At 49.0% G+C, this 27,725-nt stretch overlaps 1 protein-coding gene and 1 long non-coding RNA gene across 4 annotated transcripts; both read right to left on the reverse strand.

Annotated features, from left to right (window-relative positions):
- Positions 1 to 167: 167 nt before the first annotated feature.
- nsd1b (nuclear receptor binding SET domain protein 1b) lies at positions 168 to 14,819 on the reverse strand. Of its 2 annotated transcripts, none has more exons than XM_061298792.1 (24): positions 14,661 to 14,819; positions 12,985 to 13,808; positions 12,545 to 12,683; positions 12,300 to 12,466; positions 6,636 to 12,219; positions 6,223 to 6,335; positions 5,900 to 6,149; positions 5,737 to 5,828; positions 5,536 to 5,578; positions 5,242 to 5,423; positions 5,031 to 5,162; positions 4,830 to 4,953; positions 4,557 to 4,757; positions 4,304 to 4,483; positions 4,040 to 4,196; positions 3,759 to 3,964; positions 3,587 to 3,699; positions 3,316 to 3,462; positions 3,112 to 3,234; positions 2,925 to 3,041; positions 2,725 to 2,866; positions 2,548 to 2,654; positions 2,261 to 2,462; positions 168 to 2,149 (listed from the first exon to the last, which is right to left on the reverse strand). In XM_061298792.1, the coding sequence occupies exons 2-24, from the start codon at positions 13,789 to 13,791 to the stop codon at positions 1,605 to 1,607; spliced, it is 9,873 nt and encodes a 3,290-aa protein (XP_061154776.1). In that variant the 5' UTR covers positions 13,792 to 13,808; positions 14,661 to 14,819; the 3' UTR covers positions 168 to 1,604. The 2 variants fall into 2 exon arrangements, with proteins under 2 accessions (XP_061154776.1, XP_061154775.1); XM_061298791.1 differs by having other exon boundaries at positions 12,545 to 12,686.
- A 1,164-nt stretch (positions 14,820 to 15,983) lies between these two features.
- LOC133168260 (uncharacterized) lies at positions 15,984 to 26,325 on the reverse strand. Of its 2 annotated transcripts, none has more exons than XR_009718177.1 (4): positions 26,187 to 26,325; positions 22,212 to 22,368; positions 21,924 to 22,137; positions 15,984 to 18,353 (listed from the first exon to the last, which is right to left on the reverse strand). It is a non-coding gene; the product is annotated as an uncharacterized LOC133168260 (long non-coding RNA). The 2 variants fall into 2 exon arrangements; XR_009718176.1 differs by lacking the exon at positions 26,187 to 26,325 and adding an exon at positions 22,562 to 24,551.
- Positions 26,326 to 27,725: the final 1,400 nt, after the last annotated feature.

A 27,725-nucleotide genomic window follows, 5' to 3' on the forward strand; every position in this document is an offset into this window, starting at 1 on the left:
AAAGATTTTAAGTTTGAAACGGTTTTTAATTGTAAAATAATAAGCGGGGGGGGGGGGGGGGGGGACACAATATAGTGGCGAGCTTAAACGTGAATTTCTTTTCACGATCGTCGCTTCACACATCAAATGCACAATAGAAACGTGGTAACACATTATTCAAATGGAAATTTGCCACTTGCAGTTCTACTTTTTATTTTGGCTTCATGATGGAGCAGAAAAAAAAAATGAGGCCAGTACAAAGTGCTTATTTCACAACATCTCTCTTTCTCTCTCTATATATATATTTATATATTTACTGTATATTTTGCGTATGGATGACGGCAAGACGGAACTGACTGGAACGAGATGTTAGTAAGGGGGCGCCCGATCCATTTCTTCAAAATAGCTCCAGGGAGAAGACACTTTTAGGCAGATCGCTCTCGCACACACACACACACACACAATACTTGATTTAGTCTTGAGGACGATACACACGCTCGCACACAGAAGCAACACGGTGGCAGTTGTGCGTCACAATTACAGTAATATAAATAAATGACTACGGCATACACACTGCAACTTAGTGCCATCTCTCTGGTGTTTCAGTGTTAAGACCAGGTTTTTTTTTTTTGCCCTCCATAAATGCATCATAGTGGAAAATATCTGGACAAAAGTATCGGGACACACGACGTAAAAAAAAGAAAAATTGGAAGCACGTAATTATCCAACGTTTCTTGTTCAGGGGAGAGCAAAAGGTTCTTAAAACATCAATGTGAAAGGGAACCTTGACCGATCCTGGTTGGACCCCACTTCATTTTTTGGGGGTAAACTGCAAATGAGGACAAGCACGATAAAAAGAGAAGTAAACTAAGTTCAACCACTGAACCGTTAATTGATTAAGGGTCCTGTCCCAATACTTTTGTCCATCTCGCATTTGCCCCCTCACATTCTGAGAAATGTCTTTCGGACTCGAGTGCTATGTCAAGATCCCGCCCGTGATGTTTTGTGATTGTTCACCTTCACATTTGGATGAAAGCGCCGTCAAAGGCGCGTTGCGTCGCTCCCTTGATTAGTCCAAAGGTCCAAAATGTCCGCCTGCTGACAAGGAGGCAACAAGTGTCCAGTGAAACGGGAAAGGCCAGTCCAACAGAGGCTGACTTCTGCTCAAGTGGGATTAGGAAGCGTGAGAATCAAAATGAAAGCTGGCTCAAAAACTTTTACACTTCAAATAAATAAATTAAACGGTCTGATGGATAAAAATGATTCCCTGACGAAGGAAAGTCTCCCACCAGGTTGCTGGCGGAGCGCACGACACTGGCATATGTGGGTGAGACGGTGTGGTAGCCAGGGCCACCCCCTAGCGACGCCCCTGGATCATTTGGCCAATTGTTAGGTGTGTAAAAGGCAGACGACAGCTCTCATATTGAGTCTCCTGAGGTGAATGGCTGGCGAACGCTGGAAATGAGGTCATGGTGCAACACCGTGCCAATGAAACATTTGTTATTATTATTATTTTTTTTTTACAGTTGTCGCAAATATGTGCAAAGGGTCCGAGCTTGCGTCGCAAGTGCTTCCTGTAACAGAATAAACGACACGCTACGATCGGGTAGTAACAAACCGCTGCGTCACTCCTCCTCTTCCTTCTCCTCATCATCTCTGATCTCAAGATATTCCAGAGCCTCCTCCTCGTCCTCCTCGTTCTCTTCTTCCGGCATCTCCTCCTCGTCCTCCTCGTAGGAGGAGATGGGCGAGTACTGCGGGAGGTCAAAGCCGCCGCCCGCAGGAGGCGAGGCGGCCGGCGCCGAGACGGGAATGGTAATGGGCATCGATATGGAAAAGGCAGGAAAGGAGTCCCGGCTGACGTCCCGGAGCCCGGTGGGGGGCGCGCCGGCGGGTCGGACGCGCGGCACGGTGGACGATGACGGCGGCGTGACGACAGCCATGCCCAAGCCTGACGTCAAGGTCTGGTCGTACTCGCGGATCTCGCCCGGCTCCAGCGGGTGGGGCCCGCACGGATCGTGCTCGGTGCAGGCAAGCTTTCCGTCCAGCTTGGAGATGAAGAGCAGGCCCTCGCGGTGCTGCTCGCAGAAAGAGCTGGGACACGCCTCGCAGAAGGACAGTGCCTCCTTGCCGCAGATGTCGCACTGGTGACGCGGGCACTCCCAGCGGCCTGGCAAGAAGAGCAAAAAAAAAAAAAAAAAAAAAAATCATTTTGACACCTGCAAAATTCCAATTTTATGGAAGGGGGAAGTCAGGGATGAGCCGTTGTGCAAACACTGACCGGCGGGCCTCCTGGTGAGGTTGAGGCAGTCGGCGTGGTAGACCTTGGGGCAGCCGGGCTTCTTGCAGGAGACCATCTGGCCGCCGTCGCCGCAGCTGAAACACTCGTCCTCGCGCTCTTTGGTCACCACCACCTTCTTCTTCCTTCTGCCGTGGCCGCGCCGCTTCATCTTGCGGCCTTTGTCGTCTGACGGCGGGTTGTTCTGTTGGAAAACAGCCAGTAGGATACTCAATTCCATAAGTGCAGCCGAGCTAAAAAAAAAATAAATAAAGAAGAAGGAAGCGGACCTTGGGCCTCACGCCGAGGAAGCCGCTGCAGTTGGGCGCGCCGCACTTGCACACCGTCTTGCCGTTGCCCAAACACTCCAGGTTGTAGTTGAAGGTGAGTTCGGTGCCTGCGGATGACAACATTTGGTGAGAATCTGTCCATTTTTTTCTTACGATTGTTTTTGTGGAGGAGCCTACCAGCCGGGATGTCCACCAGGGCGAACAGTCCGACGCGCGTGTCGCCGCTCACCGTCCACTTCTGCGTTTCGCAGTTGGGCTGGCAGCAGTGGTTCATGAAGCGAGCCTCGTTCCCTTTCGGACCGGCGTCGATGATACGATCCTAGTCCCGAATCCATGGTGAGCACCATTGCTAGCTTTGTATTTGCGCCTGCACGTACCTTGTCCAGAGTTAGCATGTAGAAGTTACAGATGTCGTGCTCCTGGGCGTGTCTGATCCTGTTCCGGCACTCCTCCTCGTCGATCACCTCGCCGACGTACTCGCTCACGAACTGGCCCTGGCGGCAAACGTGAGGAAAGCCTCAAGCGACCCGATTGAAGAAGCCAGGTGGGAGGAGCTTGTTCTACCTTCTTGATGTCATGTACGCAGCGGAGGCCCCAACCTCGAGACAGCGTCCTGAAAATCTCCACCTGGCTGTACTGACGCCTGCTGAACGTCTGGTTGAGGCAGCGCTCGCCGGCCGGGCAAACCTGCGGGCGCCATTGTATTTCTTAGACATAGAAGCGAATGGAACGGAACAAGTTTTGTTTTGTTTTTTTTGGGGGCGGCACCTGCGGGTGACATTCGTAGAGCAGCATGCGGTTGATGCACTCCGAGTCTCCGCCGCACGGGTTCTCGTCCGTCGCCTTGCAGTTGCAGCGCGGGATCTCAGACAGGTCGGCCGTGACGATTTGGACCTTCCCTATTGGCCGGTTCACCTGCGGGAGGCGGAGTCAAGACGGGTCTTCGAGTAAATCCAAGATGAATGTCACACGGTCAACTCTGGTTTCGCTGTAGGCATCATTCAGAAAAGTTGACTGGAAATGTTTTCTGTTGTCTGACCTTGATGTGTTTGTACGGCGGCGGCTTCCTGTCGTTCTTTCTGTCCTCTTGAAGCTGCCGAAGCTCCTTCTCGGCCTGAAGCTCACGAAAGCGTACGGCCGCCTCCTCCAGAGCTGCCGAGGAAGCGCAAATGTCACCATTTGTCCAGACGTGGCGGGCGGCGTTTCCTGACCTTTCTTGTAAGTGTTGTCCACGCCTTTGCCCATCTTCTCTCTGCTGTTGGCGTCCACGTCCATGTAGGGAAAGACGCGCGCCTGGTAGGTCCACAGGTAGTCGTTGGAGCCGAAGAAGTGGACGGGGAACTCGCCCACGTCGTGCCTCATGCGCTGGATGTTCTCCGGGATGCTTTTGGGGTGGCTGACCTCGGCGGGCCACCATCTTGGCGCAGAGAGCAACCAATCAAACACATTTGCTCTACTGGTGGTTTTCTTCCCTCTGTCGTGTGTTACCGACCTGTAGCGTCCCACCTTGACCCACAGAATGTCCTGGTAGCGGGGTTTCTTGCCGGCCTTGCAATCGTTGCAGTACCAGCTGCCTTTGGGCATCTCCATGTTCAGACACTCTCGGTGGAAGGCCGCCGGGCACGACTCGCAGCACAGCAGACTGCCCCCTGCAGGACGAGATTATAACAATGTTTTTGTTTTGGCTGTAACGTCTCCGGATGTTGCAGCTGCACAAAAGAAGATTTTTTTTTGGTTTCGGCCCGCCGATGGCTACCTTCGGTGCAGACGAAACACCAGCTGACGTTCACGTGCTCGTGGTTCTTGACACCGCGCCGCGGCGTGAAGTGGTTAGGACAGATGATGCTGTTGCTGGAGAGGACCACGCAGCCGGCCGCCATGCACATGTCGTTGGCGTGGTAAGCAACCGGGCAGCGTACGCAGCGCACCAGACGACCTGGCAGCAGTGACAGGCGTGAAGCCAGCAGAGAAGGGCGGGCGTGAAGCTAAGCGGGCCGGCAGCGACTCACCTTTGGAGACGGAGGGACTGCCGGGGTTGGCGATGAAGCAGGCGAGGCAGGCGTGGATGGAACAGCGGAAGCCGCGACTGACGGGCGCAGTGGGCGCGTAGGCGGCGATGCACTCGCCGTGGTAGAACTTGCCGCACACGGGGATCATGCAGCGCCGCACGTCCTCGCTACGCTTCTTACACACGAAGCAAGTGTGAACACCTGCGTGATGAGGAGACACTGTTTGCGTTAGCCTTTCTCGAGAAGAAGAAGAAAAAAAAATGTTCTTCTTACCTGACTTGCATTCCGGGCACACAAACTTCCCCTTGGGGGCCTCGGCCAATGAGATGCAGGCCAGGTGAAAAGCGCCGCAGCATTGCCCCTCGCAGAGCAGCAGCTCGCCTGTCTTCTCACACACCTGACAATGCGCAAGTTGCCTTTAGAGAAAAAAAAAATCCAAAACTACAAAAGGTCGGGCGCCGAATGTGAAGTCACCTGACACACGTTCTCCTTCAAAGAGGCCGGGCCACCTCGGTCACCGATGATCCTCCGGCCTAGTCCGAGCACGTCGCCACACGACTCGTCTCGGGTGGAGGAGAAGCTCTGGTCCAACACGGAGGCTTCACCCTGGAGAGAAAAAATTGAAATAAAAGAATGAAGACACGCGTCCAAGAATTCTTTGACCGGATGAATTCATTTGCTATACCTCCGACTCCGTCGTGTACTTCAATCCATCGTCCGCTTGAGGAAAGTCTGAAAGCGTCCCGTCCGCCTGTTCGGACAGCGCCGGCGCCAGCGCTGGGGGGCTGGCTGGGGTCAGGTGGGTTGCCGTCGCCAGTGACGCGGAAACTACCGGGCTCATCGGTTTTAGAGCGGGAGGATCAGGATCTGAATAAGCGCGAGTGAGGTTAAGCTGCATTTTCTTTTCATAGCTTTTCAACTGAAATGTAATTGGAAGGGCTTGCTAAAATCCGAAGGAGTGCAAATGATCTTCACTGACCTGTTTCAGGAGCATCGTACGAGTTGCTCTTCACAATTTTGATCTGCAAAAAAAAACATCAAATCTAAATCTGTGCAAAAACTATTATGGTCAGTTTTGATTTTATAATAATAATAAGCAGAATTTGGGAGCTCCTCATGCATCGGATCTGATTAACTGCACTTGATGTAGCAACCATTTGAAGTCCACGGAGGACAGTACCTTCTTCTTCGGGCTGGCCGAGGCCTCGGCTTCGAGACAATATTCCAGGATCTTGGGAGTTGGTTTCCTCTTCCGCTTCTTTTGCAGCTTGCCTGAAAGGAAAAGGTCACAAGAATGTTTGACGGATGACAACCGGAGCCAGCAGAGGTTATCGTCATCTCACGGTCGTCTCTGGCGAGGTCTTCCATTGGTGGCGGTTCGGCGTCGGCCTCGGGAGGCGGGGTCAAGGTGTCGATGGAAAGCGCCGGCGCTTCCTGCGGGGATGCGTTTTGGGCGCTGGGGATTTGGAGTTCCGTGGTGAGGGTGATTTCCTCCGGAGGCGGCGTCTGCATTTCAGGAAGTGCGTTCAAGGATGGAGGCTCCAGCGCGTTCTTGTCCACTACAGGTGCTTGAGATGAAAGTGCTTGGTTGTCCTAAGGGGAACGCCAGATAGGAAGTTTGTTCAAACAGAATCAAAATGGTCTTTTTATTTCCTTCTTAACTTACCATTGAAATTGTTGGAAGAGGCTTTTTAGATTTCTTCTTGGAGGAAAAGATCTGCTCGTACTCTTCAGTCCATTCTAGGAGCCTCTTGCTTGGTTTCCGCACTCGTTTATTGGCTAAAAGATGTCAAAACGTTTTGCATTTCTTAAATGTGTACTGCAATACACAAAATTGAGCAATGTTGAGAGCATAATTTTTTTTTTTTTAATTTACAATGACCAAAGGAGTACCACAGGGATGCGTACACATCCCCTTTTTGTTTTTACCCTCAATCTCACGTGCATAACCAATAATATGCTATCAACTCAGAATTGAGTCAAGAGTTAAAACTTCTGAGAACTGTAGCATCGTTGGAAAGGCATTGTAGAGAGCATCAATACTTCATACAAAAAATAATCTTGAAAATCATTCCTTACCTGATAAATCGTCATGGCCTTCTCGGGTGTTACGGGCCAGGCTGGTCTTGGCTTTGGTGCAGTTGGAGACAAAGTCATTCATCTGTTCAAAGTCTCCGCCCCACCTCAACAATCCTTCATCGTTGCCGGGTTGGCCCTCCCAGTGGCAGGCCTGGACATCCAACAGGGACCGAACCTTCGACGAGTAATCTAGTACAGAGGAAATGTCGATCCCCAGCAGGGATCCCACGCCTGGGTAGCCGGGTCCAGACCCGGCAGGCCAACTAGGCACTTTGCGGTCAGCTTTACTCTTCATCCAAGTGGAGCTGCTCCTTCTCTTATAAGGCCCCCTTCGACTTGTGTCCACGTATGGGCGAAAATCTGGATCAGCATTCACAATGGGTTGTTGTTGTCCTGCGAGTGGAGCCGTCCCAGGCATCACCGAAGGTTCTTTCTTGACATGGGCACTTGGCGGTCCAATCTCCAGTTCTAAGGGGGCCCCGTCGCGCTCTCGAGTGTCGTGCATGTCTTTCATCATCATAAGAAAAGTGCTGAACTTGTAGTTCATGTCCGGTTTGAAGGCGAGGGCTTTGCCGTCGGCTTCGTCGGTCAAGGATTGGAAGGAGACCTCCTTAGTGTTTTTCAAAGCATTCATAAAAGAAAATGGCGGTGACAAAGAGGTGCTTTGGTTCGCCTCCTTTGTCTTTACATTGGAGGTGAGGGGGATGAAGTCCATTGGTGGGGTTGAAGACACTGACAGCACTTCCTCTTCGCTCTTGACTTCAGTGGAATGGGAATAGATCGAGGGAGGGCTTTTACAACTGGACACGGTGTCCTGATCAGAGTCACAATATTGGGCCTCTGCCGGTTTGACTTTAGTGCTCAGGTCTAAATTGCTTTCTGGGTCCTGAGAACGGTTGTTGTGGTTTTTGCTCTGACGCAACAGTTCTTTCTGTGCAGCCTTCCTTTTGGCTTTTCCATGCTTCAGCTTTTGCAGGACCTTCATGGTTTTCAGCGCTCTCGACATCAGTCGGTTGCTGGCTGGAAGATGGGCGGGCGGAAGAACTTCTGGCAAGTTATCAGTGATGGGCTTTGATGTAAGACAATTGGTCTTGGGCGATGATGGTTCTAGGGGCACTTTCCCAGATTCGGGATTCTGATCATGTTGAGAGGGCACAGGGGTTGTGATGTGCACCACACAAGGTTGCTGAGAACCTTGTGAAAGATCGCAAGAAATTGGAGCACACTTTGCTTTTCTCTCCGTCGTCTCAGAGTCTGAACAGTCAGCATCTTTTCTGGACACACCGTTTCTGGAAACAATTGTCTTCTCACATTTGTCTGCAGTATTTGTAAATACATATTTGTCTTCAGTGCATCTAGAAACCCTTATGTCTTCAGTTTTGGAATCAGTCATTCTGGACATATCTTTGTCTTCACTTCCACAAATATTTTTGTCTTCATTTCGTCTGAAAACATGCTGGTCTTCAGCAATTCGGAAAACTATTTTGTCTTCCCTATATCCAGACACACTCTTGTCTTTACTACTTTGACACACATTTTGACCCAAAACAAGTTTGTGTCCACTATGAGAAGAAAAACTTTGGCCATCATCATTTTTTCTGAAAATATGCTCGTCTTCACCGACTTTATGATCACCATTTATAGACAAAATTTTGTCCTCGTTTTTTCTCAAAACATTTTTGTCTTCACTGATTCTGGAAAATTCCGGAAAAGGGTTTTCTTCACTATACCCGGACACAGCTTCATTTTTCCCGGAAAGCCTTTTGTCCTCACCATTTCTAGAAACATTTTTGTCTTCGCTATTTCTGTACACGCTTTTGTCTTGGCGATTTCCAGAAACACTTTTATCTTTGGTATTCCCCAAAAGACTTTTGCCATTGGTATTTCCAGACACACTTTTGTCTTCACTGTTTTGGGGAATGTTATTGTTCACACTAGTTTCAAAGATACTTGCTGCTCGGTCCATCTTGTCTGACTTAGAAGAGGGGTGAGCAACTGTTGTTCTTTGGGGTTCATTTGTCTCTGGACATCCAGTTTGGTCGTCTTGGCTCGGAGTACTTTGAGACTTCAAGTAATTCTGAATATTCGTGTCTTGGCGCATCAATTTAACAAATGGTAGTTTACATTGGGCAATCAGAGCATCATGAAGGTCTGTTGATACATCAGTCTTGGTATTGACTTCCCTTTCTTCTGTCTGGTAAAGAGCAATTTTTGGACCGGCGCTCTTTTGACATGGATCACTTTGACTGTTGAACGTTACACCGGGTCGCTTGCTGATACTTTTAACAGGTGTGCTACTTGAAGGCCTCGGACTTTTGTGTTTAGAATTAGGGATCAGTTGTCCACCCTTTAAAGAAGCAGACTTCTCAGGGGACCTAGGAGAATCCACAGACGCTTGTGAGGATCCCTGGGGATCAGAGGAATTCCGGTTTTGCAGTTTTTGGGACGATACTCGCGGGTCGGAAGAATCCAATGACTGCTTATGTGACGATCTTTGGACCTCAGATGGATGCGGTGATTTCTGCTTATGTGATGTTCCACGCGGGTCAGAGGAAACCTTGGAGTCCTGTTTTTGAGATGAATCGGCTGACTTCAGCTTGTGAGACAAAACTGGAGGATCAGAAGAATACTTACAACTCTGCTTTTTTGACGATGCTTGGGGGTTGGAGGAATGCCGGTACTCCAGCTTTTTTGACGACACCCCAAAGTCGGAAAAATCCACCAACTTCTTCTTATGGGGTGATTTTTCAGGCTCAAACAAATCTATTGATTTCTTCTTATGTGATGATCTACAAGGGTCAGAAGAATCCTTGGATATCTGCTTTGGTGGTGACCCACGGGGATCAGAAAAACTCACTGCCTTCAGCTTTTGTGACAAAACTTGAGTGTCAGAAGAGTTCCTGGACTCCTGCCTTTGTGATGATCCTCGAGGTTTCGAGGAATCCACTGACTTCAGCTTCGGGGACAAAACTCGAGTGTCCGAGAAATAGTTCAACTCCTGCTTTTGCGACAACTGTCTCCGGTCAGAAGAACCCAAGGACTCGTGCTTTTTTGACACTTCACGAGAGTCACAAGCAGCCGTCGACTTTGTCTTATGTGACGATCCTCGATGATCAAGCGAATCTCTGGAAATCTGCTTTTGTGGTGAAGCTTGAGGGTCAGAAGAAGCCACTGACTGCTGCTTCTGTGATGATCTATGGGCATCTGAAAAATCAACTAACTTTTGATTTTGGGATGATCCTTGAGGTTGAGAAGAATTCACTGACTTCTGCTTTAGGGATGATCCTTGAGGTTGAGAAGAATTCATTGACTTCTGCTTTTGGGATGACTTTTGAAGGTCTGAAGTCTGTAGGGATTTCTGCTTTTGTGATGATTCTTGGGTGTGAGGTTTCTTCTGGGGCGATCCTCGAGAGTGAGAAAGCAGTGACTTCGGCTTTTGGGATGATCCATGAAGGTCAGAAAAGTGGCGGGACTCCAGTGTTTGTGATGATCTTTGAGGGCTGGAAGAATCCATTGCCTTCCACTTTGGTGACACTATTTGGAGGTTCGAAGATTCTCTTAACTCCTCCTTATGTGACAATCTTTTCAGACCAAAACAATCCACTGACTTCTGCTTTTGGGACGATCCTCGATGGTCAGACAACTCCAGAAATTTCTGCTTTTTTGATGAGCCTTGAGTGTCTGACAAATCCCTGGACTCAGTTTGGTGAGGAAAAGAATCCTTTGACCCCATTTTTGACAATGCTTGAGGTCCAAAATCACTGACTGAGTTCTGCTTTTGAGATCCTTGAGGGTCAAAACAATCCTTGGACTTTTGTGACCATGTTTGGTGGTGATTCAAAGAATCCCTTGACCTCTTTTTTGAGACTCTTTCTGGGCCAAAATAATCGACTGACTTCTGCTTTTGAGCCGATTCTCGAGATTTAGATGAATTCCTAGGCTCGTGCTTTAGTCCTTGACGGTCAGAAGAATCCACACATTTTTGCTTTTGCGGTGATTTTTGAAGGTTTGAATAAGTCACTGATTTCTCTTTTTGTGACAATGATCCAGGATAAAAAGAATTTTGTAATGATTTTTGAGGGCACAAAGAATCTGCAGTTTTCTGTTTTTGTGATGATCCTGGAAGGTCAGAAGAATCCATGGATTCCCGTTTTTTTCGTCGAGTATCAGAAGAATCGACGGATTTCTGCTTCTGCGACAGTTGATCAGAAGCGTCGACAAACTTCTCCTTTAGGGTTAATTTTGGAGAGGCTGAATAATCCACTGACCTCTGCTTTCGTGGGAATATTTGAGAGTCAGAAGAATCCCTGGACTCCTTTTGTGACAATCCTTCTGGGCCAAAACAATTCACTGACTTCTGTTTTTTGGATAAACGTTGAAGTGATTCCACCGATTCCTGCTTTTGGGGCAATTCTTGATGGTCAGAAGAAGCCACACATTTATGTTTTTGTGATGTTCTTCCGGGGTCAGAGGAATCCACTGACTTATGCTTTTGGGGCAATCCCCGAGAGTCTGATGAAGCTTTATTCTTTTGACTAGACCCTCGAGTGTCAGAACAATTCCTAGACTCGTGGTTTTGTGATAGACCTTTAGAGTAAGAGGAATCCACAGATTTCTGCTTTTGTGACAACCCTCGAGGGTCAGAAGACAATACCGACTCTTGTTTTTGTGCCAAAACCCGAGGGTCCGAAACATCTTTCAACTCTTGAGGGTCAAAACGACCCTCAGACTGCCGATTTTGCGAAGATCCGCAAGGTTCAGAAAAGACCACGGACTCTTGCAATTGTGACAATCCAAGAGGATCCGAAAAATCTGTCGACCGCTGGTGTTGTGACAACAGCTCAACAGTACCTTTGGAAGGTTTGTTAGCTACAATGGTATTTTTAGAGTCCAACTGCCACAACTGCTCAGACACAAGCTTTGTTTCGCTAGTTACCAATCCAGCCTGTTCATCTTGCCCAGAGAGGGAGGCGGAATCCTCTTGAGCCATGATGTTTTTATTAACAGCGGAGATCTTTTTCTTACTGAGCAGATTGCTGAAGAGTGTAGGATCTGACCGATCCGGACTAACAGTTTTAGGTCGCCTGTCTTTGCCTGATTTAGTGAACCACAGACCACTTTGCATCTCTGGTTGTTTTTTTTCCTCCTTGGCGACATTAGCAGGTGAATGAGTCGATGTAGTTTGACGTTCAAGTGCTTTAGGACACAAAATCTTAGGGACCGAGTCAAGGTCAGAATAAGGGCACTCTACATTCTTATCTGATTGGTTGGTGCTATTATGTCGGATCTTTTTCGACTGCTTATTTGAGGAGTTCAAGTCTTCCCACTTGTCAGAAGACTTCTTTAAAGTGCCTTTGTTATTTTCTACTGGGGATGATACCTGGGAAGATGATCCATTGATTGTGTGCGAATTTTCCAGAAGGTTGGAGATTGCCGCGGGGTCAGAAAGTGAAATAGATGGACAGGACTTGGTCACCATTGAGGAATTGTCCATGGTTAAAGAGTCTATGTTGGGTCTTTGCTGGAGAATACGTTCGGCTTCAGCCACACTGAATTTCCAAGATGCCTCGTAGCGTTTAGCGATCTGTGGAAAGACAGAATCAGTGAAGATCCAGATTGGATTGTTGCCTACAGCAATTATTCAGACACAAAGAAAAAAATTACCCTGTATTTCTGCCCCCTTTGCTTGGCCTTCCGACGCAACTGCGCAAGCTGCTCGAACTGAAAGCCTCCGTGAAAAATATGAGTTGATTTATCTTCCACCCAGGCTTGCTCCTCTGGTTCCCCAAAAGTCCTGATGTAGTAGAGCCGACACGGCCGATCACTGGGCTCTTTAAAAAGTCACAATGATCAGTCAGCATCCAAACGACAAGACACGAGTCTACAGTCAAGAAACTTTACTGGCCCACCTTTCACCCTGTGATAGACTCCCTTCGCAGGGTCAACGATCACCTCGCACGGCCACCATGGCCGTCTGTTGAACTTAGCCCAAATGACCTCGCCCTCTAGAAACTTGACGGGTGGTACAGAGCTTCGTTTCATGTCGCTCTGCTGTCGACCATGCAAGAAAAAAAACAGCCATGAAACATTTATATGTTCAGTATAATGCTTAATACTAGTTCCTCAACAACAACAAGCACCTGGAATGTGTTTCCATTTTTTTTTTCACCACCTATTGGGGCAATCTAATTAGCTAAACTGCGACTAATACAAAAGACTGTGTAGATAAAGTTGAGTATTTACAACAGCTTTAGTGCAGATTAGAGATAGATGGTGCTCCATTAAAAAAAAAAAAGATGGAGGATTGCAACTGTGACCTGCTGTACTTTGTAACGGGGAGAGCACTTGCCATCAAATGCCTGGAGGGGCTGTCACCAAACAGGAAGAGGTCCGTGTCGCTCTCCCAGTCGTCGTCGGAAACATCCCAGTACCTTCGGCGAAAGCCCGACGATTGAGACCGGGTGATGACTTTTGCCGATGAAACCTTTGTATCCTTGGGTGCCGAGTGCGAATCCACAGAGGCGGACTGAAGCTCATTCTCTGGAGTCTTGTGTTTATCCCGAGAGTCTGTGACGGCGAGGTACGTCGCCTCCCGCTGCTCTTTGTCACAGTCGTCGTTGTCCTCGTCCTCGAACAAGGAGGATTCAAAGTGAAGGAGGCCATTTGCAAAGGGGCTGCTGCTATCGAGAGAGAAGGCCGGGCTTGCCGGGCATGAGAAACAACCGTCCGTCTTCCTTTCTGACACACTGGGACTGCTACAGGTGGCTGCCGGCTCCTCTTTGGAGCCGCCGCTTTGGACTTCGGCTTGTTTTGCAAAACTGCCGTCGTAGTAATCCCTGTCCACCCAAGAGTCCCCCTTTTCATCCGACCCCCAATCCCAGCTCTTACCTGGGCGAGCGGGCAGAACTAAGTCGGGCTGGCTCACCATGGTGGTGAGGTGCTGCAGCCTCCTCAGGGGGCTGTAGGTGGATGAGGGGGGCGAGGGGTCCCTTTGCGCAAAACCGTAGAGGGATGCGCGCTGCAGGGAGGAGGCGGCGGCGGACATGTTTGGGCGGGGGCCGTTATTGTGGTTGGATCGAGGATGGCGGGAGACGTCACAAGCAGGGCTTATAGGGCGGCTGGACTCCCGGCTTGGGCCTGCATGTGGCCCACTCATGCTGGCAAGCTTCCTCCCTGGAACGGGAACAAAGACACGAGTTATTCAAATGATGATTCACCAATGTATTAATCTGGCGCCAACTACTGGCCAGGAGGTCAATGTCATTTATTTTTGCCTTAAGCATCAGTGGTTGGTATCGGTAGTCTCCACGATAACAGATGCCTTAAAATAAGGTCGGTATCGAACAATTGACACTACTGTCTTCTTCTAGAGTTTCAACGTGTGTCTTGAAAAAAAATGTTATGGTGAATTAAAATAAAAAAATAAAGAAGATATTAACTAATTTAATAGACTAATTTGAGCAGAAAACCGCGATTCTGTAGAAAAATACTGCCTATCATATCGTCGTCTTCTCCTTTGGTGTGCTGCAGCTTGGGAAAGCTCGCCTTGAGGTGAAGATGACAAGAAAAGCCATCATTGTGTGTCAAATGACAACTGGACTGGGTGACATCTTGGAAGACATGTTTTGTTTGTGGCCGGTGCAGCCATTACGGGATGAGAGGTCCATGTGATGAAGATCATGTCATGCGTTTGTATGTATTATGTGAGCGTGTTTGTGTGCGTGTATGTGCTGCATGAGGACACACACTCACGGATGCATTAAAATGGCCCTCGTCGTGCGTGTGCGCGTGCCACTGCGTGTGCAAATGCACGTTTGACACTGTGTCTATCTGTAGTGTGTGGTGTCAACATACAACAAAACATGCAACAGAGGACGACGCCAGAAACACACACACACGCGCACGCAGATTGGGTAGACTTGTGTCTATGCGTGCGCGCGCATCAGTGTGGTTAGAGAGGCACGTAAAAAAAAAGAAAATCACGCGAAACGCGGCCGAATGCGATATCCGGGACGAGTTTCTTACCATTCCCATGTCAAGCAGCTTCCGCGCGAGGCCCGCCGCCTTCATTGTGCCCCCCAAATAAGGCAATTCTCGGATTTTTGACAGCGGATGAGAGCGACAGGAGAGTCCCGGCGGCGGCACTACTAGGCCCGGATCCCGAGGAGCACTCACCCTCCCTCCCTCCTCCGCCTCTTCTTCCACCACCCTCCTCCTCTTGCTCTTGCTCCAACACCTCCCCTCTAATATATGCTCGTGCAAGACAAATGTGCCCCCACTCTATTTGGTACACAACTTTCGAACATAAACGTGGATTTTATCGGACACAAACGCCCATTTCCTGGCTACAAAATGCACCTTCCCACATGTGCCCACCTCGGCTTAACGAGCCGTCAATCACGAGCAGTCGTCGGCGGTGACGTCACGCGCCGAACTCCCACCCAGCCGTCATGTTGATCTTCATCAAAAGATCAAGATTCACACTCAAGACGAAAACACGCGTGAAGCCATATTGCATATCGTCTCCCTTTTCTTCCCTGCGACGAGGACTTGAGTTCAGTGGCCGCACACCCTTCAAAATGGAGTCCTCCACTCCACTCTCACGGGAGGTGACGGTGGAGGGAGGGAGAGAGGGGGGTGTGGGGGGTGACAAGCGAACAAATAGGCCCGCAAAGTGTTAACACGCGTGGGTTTGAACGTCGGGGCAATAGTGACAATATGTATCCCTGCAACTAACGCGAATGCACTTAAATGCATTCGCACGCGACATTGAATAGCAGAAGCGGCGTCAATCGCAAAATGGCAACCTTCCTCCTCTCACAAACTCGAACCTTATTGTTAGGGGGTGGAAAAAAAACACGACGACGCGAATTAACTGCGCGTACGGGGCGCGGATGGGCTTGTTCACCACCGTCGTGACGAAACTCGCATGTTTTGAGACATTCTGTTGGGGGGGTCATTTGCGGCAAGGAAGGGAAAAGGTTGAGATATGGGAAGAGGGGAGAAAGTCGCCGCCGCGCACAGGCTGACAAGAGAGGGCCCGTAGCACAGTCGGAGTGGGGCGGGCTGAGCTGAGCTGAACTGCGGGACATCACCGCCCTCTGTTGGTAGACGCGCGTAACTACATGAGAGCCGCTGTTAGTGCAGGCCGAGCTGCCTCGACTTGTTATTGAGGTCAAAGCGGGCTGATAAGAGTTACTAATCCCTTGTTGGGGCTCTTGCTAGCTAATAACTAAAGCTAACTTGCAGCTTTGCTCAAAAACGTAATATGTTTATTAGAAAGTTTACTTAATGGCCAACCATGATTTCACCAAACTTTATATATAGATCAGAAATGGGCAACTTCAATACTTTATATAGGACCACAGACGTATTACAAAAATGCTATTTTAAATATGGACAAAACACATGCATATGCATACCTTAACATATTTCATTTTTGATTATATATTTTTAGATTTCACAATAGAAGACCCAATGTAGCACTTTTTTCTCGATCTTGCATGTAGCACTCATCGGCTCTAGAGGGAGCCAGAGTACCTCAAATGAGACGCAATAGATTCAAGCACTTGGTTTGTCCCCATAAATCTTTTTTTGCTCTTTTGCCGGATTTTAAATCCACACCAGTAGCGGGTTTTGGCATGGGTATTTTGTTACGCCACGTGGGGTGCGGCCCCCCCAAAAGATAGGTGGTGGGTTCAATCCTCAAGCCTGGTGATGATCATGTCCAAGAGTCCTTGAGCAAGACACTGGAGTTTGTTTTTCTGCCAGTAGGCCCTGGCAGCACCATTCATGGCAGCATCCATTGATTGTCTTCTTCTGACGAGTCGTGAACGTCCTTTTGGCACCTCTGCTGTTGCGGTTGTTATGGAAGCAAGTAAAAAGGGCAAGTCATCGATGACTACGCACAAGTATGTGTGCATGTGTGTCTTCCTGTTATTTTAAATTCTGCTTTGCTCCCCCCACCGCCAATGCTTGCCCTCTGACCTCAGCTGAACCCAGCTGTCAGCTGTTCTGGCCCGCGTGGGATCTCTCTCTTTCCCTCTCTTTCTCTCTAATTCTCAGTTTCATTCTCTCATTTCTCTCCGCACAAAGTCGACTGGCCATGCCAATTTCTGACAAGTTTGCACAGGAATGCTGAGATGAGAACATTTTAACGGTAGCACATTGCATTAGTGTAATAAGAGGACCCCTAGTGGCCGTGAGATGCAATATTTGATTATTTCATAGATGACATCTTAATACATTTTTTATTTATATCTATTATTACTTGTTTTCTAATAGAAGTAAAATAAATTATGAGTGGTTTATTGTAAAAATAAGTCTTGTTTCATGAGAATACATACGCAATACGTATTCAACTTTTCATGTTTAATTTACATACATCACGAGTAATTTAACTATAAAAGAATATATAAAAATAAAATTAACATTATCGCTTTTTTATGAAAAGTACGTAATTACGAATGGCGTAGATAAAAAATACATAAAAATATTGAATGTTAGTTATTTCTACTGGATTTGATTGTAGTCCATCTTGCTTTTTTTCTCAATTTATTATTCCATAAATTTTTTAATCTTATTTCTCAATATAATTGAGCCTATTCCCAAACAAAGCCTTTTCTAACTGCACGCTCCATTTTCAAAATAAAACCTTAGCTGGGGGGCTGCTGTGCAAGAAAAGGCGCCAAAGTCAGCTGGCCAACACGTAAAAAAGCCACGAGCGGCCAAATCGCCATTGGCTGCGTTTTGTTTGGAAAAAAAAAAAAGTGGCGGCCCTCACAACTCATTACCTCGCCTCATCTCCATAATCCTCATTAATCCTACTCCAAAGTGGGAATGGGAAACGCTTTGAAAAGGAGAATCTGCCTCAACTGCCTTGGGACACAAATATCACCAGAGACTATTATGATGAAAACATCAAAAAAAGAAAGAAATCTTTGAGGCCTTGTAAGAGAACGTGCACACAAAAAGGTGTGTGAGGAGTGGGACTGAAAGGAAGAGGAAGTGGCTCGGGGGCTTTGCAAGCGTGATTGAAAAAGAGAAAAGGTGAATGAGAGGCGCTGCCGGCTGAGGGAGAACCCCCGCACCCTCCCTCGAGGGAGTGAAGGGGGTCCCAAATCTACGCTTAATGAGAAATTCCTGCTGCTTTCGAGGGGCGTAGAGGTCTTCATTTTCTCACTGCGCCCATGTTTAGACGGGTGGCCGGGGTCTTCTTTCGAGAAAGGAAGAGCCCCCTGCCCCGCCCCGCCCCATCCCATCCGCCCCCATTCAACAGGACCGGGGGGGCAGTACGCGGGATTGTGTATTATGTTTGTGAGATGTGGCTTGGAGGAGCACATCTCTATTAAATGTGTAAAAAAAATGAAGGGATGAAAGTCAAAATATTCCTCTGAATTAATCGTACAAGATCAATATTGCAAAAGACGCCCAAAATATTTTTTTTTCCAATCCACACAGGGAAAGTTTGATCTGTTTTTCATCTCAGTGTTTTTTGCACAAAGCTTGCACCGCGCGGCCTCAACGTGTCCACTTCAAAAAGCTCTCCACTGCAAAGTACCTTTAAAACTCTCCAGCGTGCTTTTGTGCTTCCCTGCCACTCTCATAGTGTGGGTCACATGAGGTCCACTGCGGGCGGGGGGGCAGGGGTTCTTCTCCAAGCGTCCCGCCACGGGAGTACGGAGGGGGGCGCCGAGGTGGGTGCGGCAACTGCCGGGCCTGTGGACACAAACAAACGCACATTTCAGAACTTTGATGGCTTCCGGGGAGCAGAACCGGCGTCCTTCCTCGACGGGACGCAGGTGGATAGAAAGGAGGGGCTACGCCATGGATACTCTGCAGCACAAAGGCCGCAAACCGTGAAGCGGTTCCGCTAAAAGCGCACCGCTGCTTATCTCATTGAGATGTCAATCGGCCCGGCGGGGCGGATCTGATCAGCGGGAGTTGGCGGGAGACAGATGAGGCGGCATATCTGCGCACACCTCCGGTCTGGTCTTTCTCAAGTCTGAGGCTGTCAAGAGGAATCCCATCTTTTGCACAAGCGGCTCGGCCCACTGACCCACGTCCGACTCGGTCTCGTCTTTGTGTCTTGGACGGCGATGTCTCCGGTGATGACTTGACGTCTCTGTCTGTCAGATGACGCGCCGGCCGCCACTGTCGGGTCAGCCGGGCCGGCGTCCCCATTCAAAGCTTCCGCGGGTGTCAAGTCGACGTGACAGATGACGGCTAGAAACCTCTACGGGGATCCCGCAAGCTTTTTTTTTTTTTTCTTTTGACCACTTCAGATTTTGACATCAGTTGGTGACAACTGGAGAGGGCTCACTTTTTTTTTTTGTCATTTAGCAGTAGCCTCACGGCATCTTCTTCCAAGTTCCAATCGTAAGAGAAACGATGACCTTTGACCTGCCACATATGGAGGCTTGCAACGTCCAATCAGACGGCGCTCGCATGAAGCGCGTCCACCTGTCTGTCTGTGTCTGTCTGTCCACGGGCTGACCTGTAGCTCTGCGGCAGCTTGAAGCCTCGCGGTCAGCGGCCCCCCCCCCCCCCCCCCCCATCTCAACTGCCGCCAGACAGACGGACGGCAGCCTGAGGTCTGAGGTTGCGTAAACGCAAATATTGCCGACATCGGGCCCAAAGACGGATTGACGACTTGATGAATGCTCTTTTGTTTTTGAAGGTATTTTTGGAACACTGCGGTTGCCCTCGTCAGGTCACCGCAATATTAGGAACCTCTATCATCATGCCGTGCATTGACTGCTGTAAGCAGGGATTGCAAATCCATAAAAAAAAAAAAAATGAAAGATGGCCTGCTGGCTTGAGTCTTGTCTTGTTTGGCGGGAGAAGGCTCGTCGCTCCCCGGGAAAGACTTATCTGTCTGTTTGAGCAACCGAGGGCGTGTAAACAAAGCGCAGATGGCGTGTTTACATGCACTGTTCCACTTTGTTTGTCGAGAGAAGAAGACATCTGGCCGCAGCGGCCGGCCAGCCGACCGGCCATACGCGCACGTTTCCCGCACGACGACGTCGGAGCAATTACAAACGAGCGTGCCGTAATTATTCACATGTAAGGATTCCTTTGGAAGTGGATAAATGTCCGCACCTGGATTTGAATTCGATATGGATGCTATGAGCCTCTAATTGCGGCGGCCATTATGATCTGGAAAGAACAGCTTTGAACTTAAAACGGAGAAAAACGGCCTTCTTTTGGTCAGTTCGCTACAAAAAAGACAAATAAAAAGATAGCAGACCAAACGACTGAACGGGAGCCTGACGCAAAACAGCAGTCTCGACAAAACAGAAACAAAGATGACGGGTTTTTTGGAGTTGTTATTGGTCTCGCGGTCGCTTTGAGAGAAGTTGTAATTGAGGGCGTGAGCGGCGCTTTTGTCATTTTCTCATTTTTAAGAGCGCTCGTCTTTGTGTGTCGTCTTTCCACCCGCGGATTCCTCCGCTGCCGTCTCTTGGATGCGGCGCTCTTAAACAAAGGCGTCCTTTTGTCTTTTTGTCCTTGAACGCTGCAAAGTAGACGGTGACCTCCGAACGCGTCTCAACACCCGCTGTGCGTGAGACTGAACGTATTCACCGGCTGGAATCGAGTTCAACCTCTTTGCGGTTCCGTCAACGTGAAAACGGCCTCAACCAATCGGAAGATCCGAAATGAATAAGAATCATAGAATGACTCAATCTATGAGTTTTGGTCAATCAGGGCCTTGATTTTGATGCCCCTCGCTAAGCCACACCCCCTAGGTACACACATTTTAATTCATACAATATATATATATATATATATATATATAAAAAAGTGAGTTTTATGTTTGTTTGTTACAATTGTTTTTCAAGGGGGCGGGAACATCTTCATGACATCTGAAGTCACAGATTGGACGGAGGGAAAGATGTAAACAAAGCAAAAGTGCAGCGCAGACTTTTATGAGCGGGCCCCCGGCGACCTCAGCCCCCCCCCCCGACTGCGTCTGACATGAGTTATCACCCGGGCCAGGTGACATAAATCTGCTCTGACACCAACACACGACCCAACAGGAAACAAGTCAGTCAATAAGTCAGTCAGCCAGGCGACCCGTTTAGTCGGGCCAGGCTGACGCTCACTTGGGACTCCCGCAAGGATTTGAAACTTGGCCCCGATAAACAGGAAAAGGACAGCAAAAAAAAAAAAAAGTTTGTAAAGAGAAAGTTTTCAAGTTGGTGGGCAAAGGCCACAAGTCTGTCAGTCGAGTCGGCCATTGGCTTTGGGGGTAGCAGAATAATGCAGCCTGTGTGCGCGCTGGCTATTTGTTGCTTTCTCTCGCGAGCTCCCATGAGGACACGCAGAAGGGGCGGTCGGGGGGGGGTCCGGCAGGAGTGATTAAGATTTTAGGAAGCTGCCTGGCTGCTTCGGGGGGTCAGAGGGTAAAGAGGGTGGGGATTTATTAGGGCTGTAAATTAGAGCCAGACGCCCTTGTGCTCGCCCTGGCCAAGTCCAAATCTCCTGTCACGTCCAACACTGGACTGCTTGTGATTTTTTTGCGATGTACCCCCCCCACCCCAGATAGCTTCGACTTCCTCATTGTCATCACGAGTCGTTTTTCATCAATGCTCAAAAGCGGGATGGTACCCGTTGACCGTTTGGCAAATGCTAATGTTAGCAGCCTAAAGCTAACAGACGACAGATGGATGTTCTAGAACACGGGAGGGTCCGAAGACAAGGCTCCCATTGAGGCGGGTCGAAAAGAGCAAATTATGATGCGGGAAATACAGATGGCACGGCAATTCATCTCCGTCGTAAACAAGTGCAGGAAAAACAAAAAAAAACATTTTTCTTGGCGGACCACTTGAGAGCCGCTCGCCTTTTGCAGCCTATTTTCGACCTAAGTGGCCTACGAGGGCGTGTGTGAGTTGGGTGGTGTGTTCAAGGGCAGCCAGTGAAAAGTGTGTTTTGTGGTCGGCCGGGAGCCAACGCCAGACAACGTGGCAGCGGCGGCGCCGCCATGCGCAGATCTGAGCTAGGCAAAGAAAACATCACTTTGTACGGAGCCGACCTCGCTTTAGAAGTCTACTGGTGGAATTATGGGTTACTCGCTCGACTTTTTTTTTTTTTTGCTTACGCTACTCTCAGAATAGTTTGGGTCGTTGAGAATTCAAGTGACATTTCAGTGTGAACCTAAATGGGCCTGTTTTGATGTCCCTTCAGTTTTTTTACTCAAATACGGGTTGCTTATAACATTGTGTTAGCCCGCCTATGGCATTTTGCATTGTTTGTTAGCATTACGCTAGCTAAGGAGAAGCAACTCACGAGAAGCATACAGCGCTTGCCATTTGAGGAATTTCTGGAGGAGAGACTGTGATGGATGGAATGAGGAGCCTCGGAACACTCTGGCCCAGTCAGGGGGGTGGGGTCGGAGGTCACATCTCGCCAGGATGCGAAGGGTCAAGTTTATTTTTCCTGCTGGGAGGGGATGGAGACGCCAACAGTCAGAGCAGATGAATGAAAGGACGCCAGGCGGATTCTGGACATGAATGAGGGCTTATGTCAATTGAGTCACACACGCAGGCACGCACAAACACACGCACACACACATACTTGAGTTTATGCGGGACTTCCTTCTACTTGAGCACGTCTTGTCCACACTTTGAACTCGTGGATGTCCACTCAGGCACGCACATGCACATTCTTGTCAGCTTCGGGATGCACTGAAGAGCCTCCGCAGTCCAGGTTCATCCTCTTGCGGCACAACATCCTGCAGGAAGTATACACACATGCACACTTTTGTCCTTTCACGTGTCATTCTCAGATTTCACTGCATCACTGCATGATCATTTAAAGGAGGGGAAAAAAATGGAAGAGCAAGTTTAGTCTAAAAAATGGAATGTACCTTGTAAGAATTTACATAGAAAAAAATCTGTGTGTGTGTGTGTGTGTGTGTGTGCAACCTGAAACAAAAACACCATTCCCTGAAGCTATTCCTCTAATCTCACTGTAGTTTCTCCTCCCATCCAATCCCCCTCTTGCATCTTCTTCCCTGCAGGATTTACATCAAAGGTTAGTGTGTTATCAGTGTGTGTGTGTGTGTGTGTGTGTGTGTGAGAGACCTCCTCCTGCTTTATCTGTCTCAAGACAAAAGCTATCTTGAAAAAAAAAAAGTGACAAAAGCCTAACTATGTACGCCGGCCAGGCCGCTTGATTTCGGCTGACCGCAGGAGGCGCCGATTTCTCAAAGGTCTTCACAGAGGCCGTAATAAAATTGGAACTTGCTGAGGCACATGGTGGATATACAAAGTACACACACCCCTTGTGGAAAGAGCAGGCATGAAAGTTGCCATGCTAGCACAACAACAAAATCAATTTGTCCAGGTCATGTCTTTATTTTTCTTCCCTCGCCACGCTCCATCACAACCTGTCGAATATTTTGCTTTCGGAATGCAACCGCTGCTTGCTTTCAAGTGTTGCATAGGAAGCGTAATGACGCATTGAAGAACATTGGAAAAGTCGGAACTATTCCACTTTGAGCCTCGGAGTCCCCGCTGCCCGAAAAACCAAACCAATTCCCAAAACATTGAAGACTGCAAGCTCACAAACGCTCACCTTATTTTGACTCCAATTTGCCGATTTGATTTCGATACGGGTGAGAGTCCCCTGGAAGCGAAAAGGCCTCCACTTGAAACCGTATCGCAATCTTGCTACTAAACGGTCGGCTTGCTTGCAGATAGCGCTTTAATGGCACGGGCCCGGGATCTGCGTCACGCGCACGCCTGGAATCACTTTACTTCGAAACAAGACACAGGAAAGCCACGGTTAAAATAGTTTTTTTCCAACGAAAATGGTCGTCGCCACTTTTACAAACATTCTTAGGTCAGCTATCTACTCCACTTTGAAAGCCAATTAGCGCAGACCCCGCGTTACCGTCTTTCAAAGCCGATAGCGGCTCCGAATTGTGGAGTGAGTTTAACACCTGGCGATAAGCGGGCCTCGTAAAGACGCAGCCCCGCCTCCTCATTGGAGGCCCCACACGGGATGCCCGCGCCGATCCACTTTTTGGCTTTGTTGTTTTACGGCTCAAACGGGGAGGAGAAGTCTGCGCTCATTTAGCTGAGGGTGGCTAATAAAGGGAGGGATTGCGATTGTTTACAAGCGGTTAAATGATGCACTTGACAGTGGCCTTCTTCGTCGTTTGCAGATTTCAAGCCTCGGTCTTACTTTATGTCGAAATCAACGTGAAGGCAAACACTTGATAGCCTAGAAAACACTTGTTAGCCTCGCTGTTAGCTGTAGCGTCTTTGTCCACAGTTGAAGATGGCTTCTAATTAAGTCAGGGGTTAGCCGAGGGGACTTCTTTATTCTTGTGCAAATCAGGCACAGATGCGGACACCCGGCGGAAAAATCATGCGAACAGTCTTGACAGCAGACGCTTCTCGGGAGGAGAGCGGAGGCGGGAATCCCGCTGAGGGACCTTTGACAATTGCTTTTGACGCGCTGCCAATGAAAAGAAATCGAGCTGGACCTGTCAAGCGCGCAACTGAGATATTTGTGGAAGGGAAGAAGCGCTAAAGAATGGAACTGGACACCTGCACAATAGCACAATGTGCATTTCATAATGTCATCATCAATGATCATTTCTAGATAAAGAATGACCGCCGAGTAATCGTCCGTCAAAATCATAAATGAAATCACAATTTGAGCGTCGCGCTACCGTCGACTCTGACGAAAATCATTTTTAAATGGAGGACACCCGAGTAGAAATTGTGAGTACCTACGCAAAATCCAAATGGATAAAAGTATGCGAAGCGGAGCTGACGGTCCAGCGAGCTTGTTTATCGGCTGGCAAAGACACTCAACCTGTCAAAACATGGAGGCGCAGCACCAAAGCCTGTTTTTACTATCCCGCCAAAGCACAATAACATTCCTGCACATATTATTTGATGCCCGGCCAATCTGTATCACTAACCCCCCCCCACCCCACCCCAGGAAAAAAAACACACGTCTCCTCGCATTCCGAGTTGAGCGGCTTTGATCGGGCCTTTGTGCCAATAACTGACGCTGGAGAAAGACCTGGTCCATGTGGGGAGACTATGAGATTAAGAGGATCCCTTTGGAGGATGATGGGACATGAAGAGCGGGTAGGGAAGGGGGGTTGGGGGGGGGGGGTCACTCGGTTGAGATTAACACCTCCGTTTGGTTTTCCCATGCAGCCTCTCAATCCCTTTGGAATGCCGCGTTGGCCGTGCCCTCCGCCGACGTCTCCCTTCACCGTCGCACATTCCAGTTTGGGAATATGCCCGTTAGACACCACAAAAGCAAATTTCAAATGTTCATTGACAGAAGAGCAAAAAAATTCCGATACGGCCCGAGGTTTGTCAAGATTGTTCCTGAAGAACTTTTCCCGTTTAGCTGCCGGCGCGACGCCAAAAAATAAGACGGCGTTTGCCAATCACTTTTCAGCCAGCCAAGATGGCCGCCGTGCCGCTTGTTGACAAACATCACAAGCAATGAAAAATCTGACGCTGACTTCACATTTAGGACGAGCCCCAGAACCTCGGTCGCTGGCAGATAATTAACCCGGTGCTACATTTGGACCTCCATTGTCCCCTAAAGCTGCTCACTTCACATCTAAAGATGGATTGGGTCATCAGCCGCTCGATCGCTGGCCCCGAAAGTACGAGCTTAAGCTTTAAGCCCCTCATCGTCTAACATCTCATTGTCCACCAAATCCAGTCCACCTCTAGAAGAAGCCTTGAAACATTGTGGCCCGTAAGACCCCCCGCTGGCCTCGACTCCTGCTCCATCAGCCTGATCCTCCTCTGTGAGAAGCTCTTAATCAGGGGCCAAACAATGAGGCCCCCAGATCCCTGCTTCTTCTTGACAGGGGCCCTGATCTAATAAGTGAAGATGAGGAGGGAGGGAAGGGGGTCTGGTGCCCTGATCCAAGGGATTGCTGGGAGCGATCTGGCCAGGAGAAAGCTTGGAATGGGGAATGGAATCGCTCGACAGTATTTGGAGTTGGAAGTCCTTCCTAAACCTCTTCTTCTTCACCAACTACAAAAAGAACGAGATTTGGAGTAACTGGTTGCTGCCGAGCAACACGTTGATTTAGCCGTCGGGAAGTTCTGTGTCAGAATCTTCCCGCTTTCAGGCAGCCCCCCCCCCCGGATTCTTCCACTACGGACTCTCCATCTTAAAGCCTCCCTTCATCCCTGAGCTTAGCCACCTCTTAACCCGGCCATCAACCCCTGAGGCTTCCACTGATGCCCTCAGTCCCTTCTAACCTTTGTGCGCTCCAACCTCATGATTTCGGAGCCAGATGACAAAATCTAGCACAGTCTTGGGATCAAAAAAAAAAAAAGTCACACTGACATAGGGAGCGCAAAAAAAAAAAAAAAAAAAAGAAGCGCAGATGAATCACCCGCGGACGTGAGGAGGAAGCGTCTTTGCAGCGAATTGTTTCCGTCCTCTCTCGCGTGTTTATTGAAGTGTAATCATGGCTAGCGCTGGGCATGTGTAACACGTTAACAGGATTTCCTCTGGAACGGTGCGAGCGGCCGGGCGTCTGCATTCACTCACGGCTCAGCGTCGAGGTTAACCAAACATGTCTCTCTATGGACATCCTGAGCGCGGCGCCCCGTGTTTGGAGGGCACTAATCTGCTCCGGTCACACCCCGCCGCTGCCAACTAGCTGGAACGAGCCGCTCCACCGGCTCACCGCCCGCCGTCTCATCTTTGGAGACAAAAATATAGCAGAGGGTCTCATTTGGAGCTTTTGGACATGTAGGCAGGTGCATTTACAGTACTCATCCCAAACGTACTCAGTAGCGCCCCCTAGAAAGTTCGGGGCGGAAAAGTAGCCCTTCACACAAGTTTCAAAAATCTAAATTGGGTGGCTGGAGAAGGAAGTTGGCCATTTTGTTCCCAGGCAGCCATTTTGGACAAATATATCAGATGGCGGAAAAGAAGAACAAGAAAGCGTTCCCGCTCTTGCCAGCTCAAACGCGACCCGAGTCGCGTTCAACTGTGCCGCCTCCGTCAAAGGCGGGCCAAACAAATAATTAACAAAGTCAGCGAGATTAATTAAAGCAGCCGAGTTCAAACAGGGTTCATCCATCTGTATGGGATGCCGGGGGGGCATCTGGTTGGCCCTCCCCTGCTGTATGCCATTAGGAGAAGAAAGGGAGGAGAGGCGAGGGCAAACGTTGCTTCTTCATGAAATCCGTCATCGTCGAAACTTCAAGTCATGCAACAACATTTTTTTTTTTGTCCGCTCAGCATGTTTGTCCAGCGCATGAGTTCTGACTGACAAAGTCCCGTGCTGCCAACTTGTCCCTTTGTGTTGCCAACACGTCAGGTAATGATTAGCACAAACACGCAACAATCAGCGGGAACTTGACCAACTGGGCCAAAAAAACCCAAAAAGCCGTATTTTGGGGGTTATCTTTGCTGCCGTGATAGAATCCGATTCCCCGGGGCGTCCCGTGGCTTTTATCTGATGACATGGCTGATATCAACCGGTGCCCTCGGGTCCAGATTGCAATGATAGCCCACCCCTCGCATACTTATGCTAATGAGAGGGGGGGGGGGGGGTAGCTGGTGCCTGACAACTGATAACAAATTGAGTGGGTGAGTGGGGTGGGGGTGAGAATGATTGGGTGAGGTTATGTGGGGAGGGAAAGTGAGGTGGGCGAAAGGTCAGCAAGAATGCACGAGGTGTGGCCGGTCGCTCATTAGTCGGTGTCACGGCGGGAGGGCACATGATGGCAACATCAGGTCCCTTTGACATTTAAAGTTCACCCCTCGCCCTCCCCCAAACAATGCCGCATCTTCTTTCAAAAGCATATCGTTACCATTATCGCCGCCATTTGCATGCGACTGATGTGGCCTTTAATGAGGTCACGTGACCTGTCGCCAAAAAGCTTGAACGCGTTTCTGATTGGCTTTTACGTTTAACGTGGGGGAGACATGCTTGGGAGGGTTCGCCACACTTGTTCAAGTCCTCAAGTAAATCAACTCCAGATTGGGCCGGAATGTCAACAGATTGTTGTTGCGCCTCTGCGTCTATTGTGATGACAGCAGGATGTATGATGAAGGGCGAGGGAGGGGGGGGGGATC

This window comes from Syngnathus typhle, linkage group LG15 (genome assembly GCF_033458585.1).
Source record: "Syngnathus typhle isolate RoL2023-S1 ecotype Sweden linkage group LG15, RoL_Styp_1.0, whole genome shotgun sequence".
Taxonomy (NCBI): Eukaryota; Metazoa; Chordata; class Actinopteri; order Syngnathiformes; family Syngnathidae; genus Syngnathus; species Syngnathus typhle.